The 4,820-nt window shown below is 42.6% G+C and overlaps 1 protein-coding gene across 1 annotated transcript in view; it reads left to right on the forward strand.

Annotated features, from left to right (window-relative positions):
* LOC116387062 (Y+L amino acid transporter 2) overlaps window positions 1-4,820 on the forward strand; it is a 13,548-nt gene continuing 8,728 nt past the window's right edge. Inside the window, exons 1-4 of the mRNA XM_031853818.1 lie at window positions 1-267; window positions 2,779-3,148; window positions 3,340-3,515; window positions 4,458-4,600. Coding sequence (XP_031709678.1) covers window positions 3,020-3,148; window positions 3,340-3,515; window positions 4,458-4,600 — 448 coding nt within the window. The 5' untranslated portion in view covers window positions 1-267; window positions 2,779-3,019. The remainder of the gene's footprint in view (window positions 268-2,778; window positions 3,149-3,339; window positions 3,516-4,457; window positions 4,601-4,820) is intronic.

Raw genomic sequence — 4,820 nt, forward strand, 5'->3', positions numbered from 1 at the left:
GCCACAAGAAGGATCTCGCTGTCTCTCCGTGCTTTACTGGTTGTCTCATTACCCATCAGAGCCGCTCTGTAAGTGGGTGGTGCTGGGCCTTAGGCGGTAGATGATGATGATGATAAGGAGGAGGATAATGAGGTGGAGCTTACTGCAGATGTTCACTGCTTCAGGACTTACGAGCTAAAGTTGGTCACACAATGCAGAAGAAGCACGACCCGTGAACTGCTGCTTTGCTATATTGGGAGGAAGAAAAAGAAGACGGCATCCACAAAGGTAACTAGTTCCTCTTTTATTTTCAGCTGGATTAATTATCTAGCCGGTGCTAGTAAAGGCATGTAGGTGAAGTGTCTCCACTCACACTAACCGTTGCTTAACGTTAGCTATACTGTTACATCAAATCCTAACGTTAGCATCAACTGCATCAAGCATGTTGCAGTGCGGTGACTAGGCTAGCTCCGTTAGCCTAATGCTACAGTTCAGAGTCTCTGCACAGCCAGTTTAAGATGTGTGTTGTTGAGATGGATACCAGTGTAAGTTAAGTTAATAGCGTTAACGTGGTGATGCACGGGTTTAATTGATCCATCGTCCTCTTTTGAGCATGTGCCGGCCGGGCCAGTGCTAATAGACTACCAGCCGATCTGGTGCTATATAGTCGTTAACGAGTATTTGTATTTGTTTTATAACGGAGTAGCATGAGCGGGTGGTTTGATTAACATAACATTTACAGGCTGTGTCGCCACAAAGTAGTCCGAGTCCACGTTTCACATCCCCATCCTGTGTGCTTTGTGACCGGAGCACGTGCAAGTTGTAAAATGCGTGTTTGACACATGAGAGGAAGTGGATTCCTTTATGCATCGTCCTCAATAACGTCTAATAACTTTAGTTTAATTAACTTCTACATGTGTTCCCCTTGTCAACAGGGGGTAAATGAACAGGTTGTGAAAGTGGAGATCAAGAGCACTTATACTGCAGCAGCCATATTGCAGAGCAGACCTACAGTAATGTCATTAGTCTAGTACTGGGACACATGGCGCTTGTCCCTCACAGACCCATTAGTTCTGGGCTTTTTTTTTTTAATTGTCTGGCAAATACGAAACAGGGAAAAGCATTTAAATCTTAGCAGCTGTGATTCAGCAGCCATGTCTTCTTTTTTTACTTTGAATGAAAGTACATTTTAAGGTCAGTCTTTTTGTCAGATGATTAATATGCAGTGCTTGTGACATTGAATGACTGAAAGGTGTACAACTTTGGCATTTTAAAGTCAACCATATCCCCAAGTCAATTTGTCGAGAAGTGTTTAAAAAAAACAAAACAAGTATGATCCTGTCTCTTAGATTGTTTTTCCCTATCATCAACATTTTAAACTTTTAAGGATTAAAGGATCATTTATTGTCATTATGCAACAGAGGGATACGCAATTAAATTCAGTTGTAGCCCATTTGTAACACAACAAACGTATGACAAACAAAACTAAAAAGTAGTACATTCCTGTAATGCATTTCTTTAACTTGCATCATAAGGAATGTAAACAGCAGCAGCAACAAAAACAATTCTCCGGCCGACATCTTCCCATTAACAATTCAACATGAGAACATTGTCCGTCCAACTTTAACTGTGTTTGAGCATCATGATAAACACAGAGTCCACCTCCTCTCGCCCCACCAGAGACCTGGTCTCTGTCCTACTGTCCGCCCGTCAAGTGCAGCTTGATCCGGGATGAACGATGGAGCCAGGTCTCTGTGAAGATGTGGGCACAACAGCCACCGACCTCCCGCTGCGTTTATCTGTCTTATTTCTCTGCTACCGGGCATCAGTAGGCTGGGTAGTGGAGTAGCCTCAGGTCCTATAGTTAGCTGCTTTAGCTTAGCTTCCATCTTGGCTCGACTCCTGGGGGGCAATTTGGTCCGACAGTTTCATGTTGCTGAATGTATTCAGTCGTATTAGTGACAAACACGATAAAAAAACAACAAATAAAGACACAAATGTAGCGAAATTCATGCTAGCTACCAGTTATGTGTACATTTAGAATTTAACTGTGTGTACAACTGCTTAAAATCCATTTCGCTGTGAGGCAGTATTTAAGTCTTATTCATGAGGGTTTTTGTTAAGTTTAGTCATTGTGACTGTTTCTATGTTTGTGTTTCAAACATGGAAGGAGCATGTGTGATGGATATGAAAGTTCTACAGCTGAATGTATGTTTTAACACACACCTGTAAGGTTGTTTCAACCAAAAGGAGATTTGCGTACATTTTACGAGTGAAGTCTCAACACAAGGAGCTCCTTGTGTGTCTCTGGGTTGTCAGCGTGGTTTAGGTCTTGCTCCAAAACTTTAAAGTTGGACCTCAAGCTTGATTAACACTTCATAGTGAGTTGTTGATTTAGGCCTAAAGCTTGTACAGCTCACCATCACACCCCCAATGTAAGCTTTGAATGCTTCCCATTGTACGCTTGCTCTAGTCTGATCCATGTTGAGACGGAAACAATCTCTTTGTTGGTGAAAAGGGGGCTTCTGTCAAACAGCAGTTTAGTGAAGCTGGTATGTAGTAGGCTACTGCTTCTTATTTGGAAAGCACCTAGGAAGGCATTAATTCAATCCATTCTGTCACTCATTCATTCATTTACTCATTTGCAGTTACCCCATTGCCCCCCTACTAGTCCATTAGGTGATTAAATGATATCTGCCAATGACACACTGGAGTCAGTCTCACTTACTCCGTCTCCTCTCGGCAAAACTGAGATTTATGAAGCAGTTCTGTGACACGGTTTCCTTGTTTTTCTTCCAGATTATCTCAGTGGAGAATTGCTCCTCGGATTCAACAATGGCCGTTTAAAATGTCCGTAGTCTCCGCCTTCCAGTGACCCTCTCTCCTCCCTGTCTACACCCTCATTCCATTCCACTATATTGTTTTTCTGTTCTTTCACCCCGTGTCACTTTCTGGCGCTTCCGGGAACTAGTCCGTCTTCCTTATCACTTCCCTGTTGCGTCATCTGAGCTGGGGCTGAAAGTCTGTTTAACCCCTCACAATGGTCGCTGAGGTAGACTCAGCATCTCAGGGGAGCGGCGTGCGGCTGAAGCAGGAGATTTCCCTCCTCCATGGGGTCTGTCTGATCGTGGGAAATATGATAGGCTCCGGTATCTTCGTCTCACCTAAGGTAAGAGTCTCTGCTTTGTTAGCCCAATTGATTTCTGTATTTGCTCTGATATGTATTTATTTTCGTATTGTAAAAAGAACATAGTTTCTTGCTCTTTATTGAAAATCTTTCATGTGTCTTTCTGTCTCGAAAGTGTACTTTGTTGTATATCTTATACATATATGATGTCGCTGCTCTCTGTTGTCCTGCAGGGGGTTCTTATGTACACGGGCTCATTTGGCCTGTCCCTGGTGGTGTGGGCCATTGGAGGGATATTTTCCGTGTTTGGAGCGTTGTGCTATGCTGAGCTGGGCACTACCATCCGTAAATCGGGAGCCTCCTATGCCTACATCCTGGAGGCCTTCGGCGGTTTATTAGCTTTTGTTCGGTGTGCATTTATTTTACTCTTTCTCCCTGCAAACATACCATTAACATATTGTCCTGGGAACTACACACAATAGAAACTCAGTACTTGTTCTACCATATGTTCTTTATTCAAGTCTACCAAACATGAAGTATAGTGTGACTAACATGAGTTTTGGACCATATTGTACAGGGTTCAGTACACTGTTGTTCTTTCTACTGTATGTCAGGTCCCTTTTTGACAGCTGGTATTGTTAGCAAGTACAGATGTGATTATCTCTCATAACTTCGTGCCCAATTGTCTTTTTTCTCTGACACTATTACCTGCAGTGTATTACAATATTTAGCATATATATTCTTAACTTATAATGCAAAAGCTCACATATACAGCTCAGTATAATAGATTTAGTTTCCCCCAGCAAATAGTTAGTCTTATGGAGCCAATATTGTCGCAAAACTATTTGCAAATGTGCGTGGAGAGCTGTGTCACTATCTCAATCTGTGTGCAAGGCACTTATCTTGTCGGTTAACGGTTATTGATCGGTTAACAAAGGTCGGCTATTGGTCAGAAACAAATTCTAAATTAGCATCCCTAGCACACCCGGATTCTGAATACACAGAAGGTTCAGATTCCTGTATATATTCACAAATCTGATTAAGATGCTGTTGCACAACTCTCCACACACATTTGAAAACAGTTTTGCCACAATAATAGCCCCATATAGTCTCCCCGCTACGTCTGCCATATCCTTTCTATTAGGTAATGATTTAAACAGAAGCCTCACACATTACACTATGTCGACTTTATTGGAGACAGTTCACTAACATACAAGATCATTATTTTTCAAGCCATTTTCCTAATGGTAGAGGTATAGAAAATGTCTGTTATTAATTGTCATCTTAATACAGTTTAACAAAATATATGCTACATGTATGCCTTATAATGAAGACCTTTTTAATTCTGCAGACTGTGGACATCCTTGTTGATAGTTGAGCCAGCTTGTCAGGCAGTGATAGCTCTGACCTTCTCCACCTACCTGGTGCAGCCCTTCTTCTCCACCTGTCCAGCACCCTATTTTGCTGTCCGCCTCCTCGCTGCTGTCATCATATGTAAGGCTCTCCCTGTACTAGACACCCTTGTGTGTGTGTGTGTGTGTGTGTGTGTGTGTGTGTGTGTGTGTGTGTGTGTGTGTGTGTGTGTGTGTGTGTGTGTGTGTGTGTGTGTGGGTGTGTGTGTGTGTGTGTGTGTGTGTGTGTGTGTGTGTGTGTGTGTGTGTGTGTGTGTGTGTGTGTGCGTGTGTGTGTGTGTGCGTGTGTGTGTGTGTGCGTG

Source organism: Anarrhichthys ocellatus, unplaced genomic scaffold, assembly GCF_004355925.1.
Source record: "Anarrhichthys ocellatus isolate YVR2014 unplaced genomic scaffold, GSC_Weel_1.0 scaffold14, whole genome shotgun sequence".
Taxonomy (NCBI): domain Eukaryota; kingdom Metazoa; phylum Chordata; class Actinopteri; order Perciformes; family Anarhichadidae; genus Anarrhichthys; species Anarrhichthys ocellatus.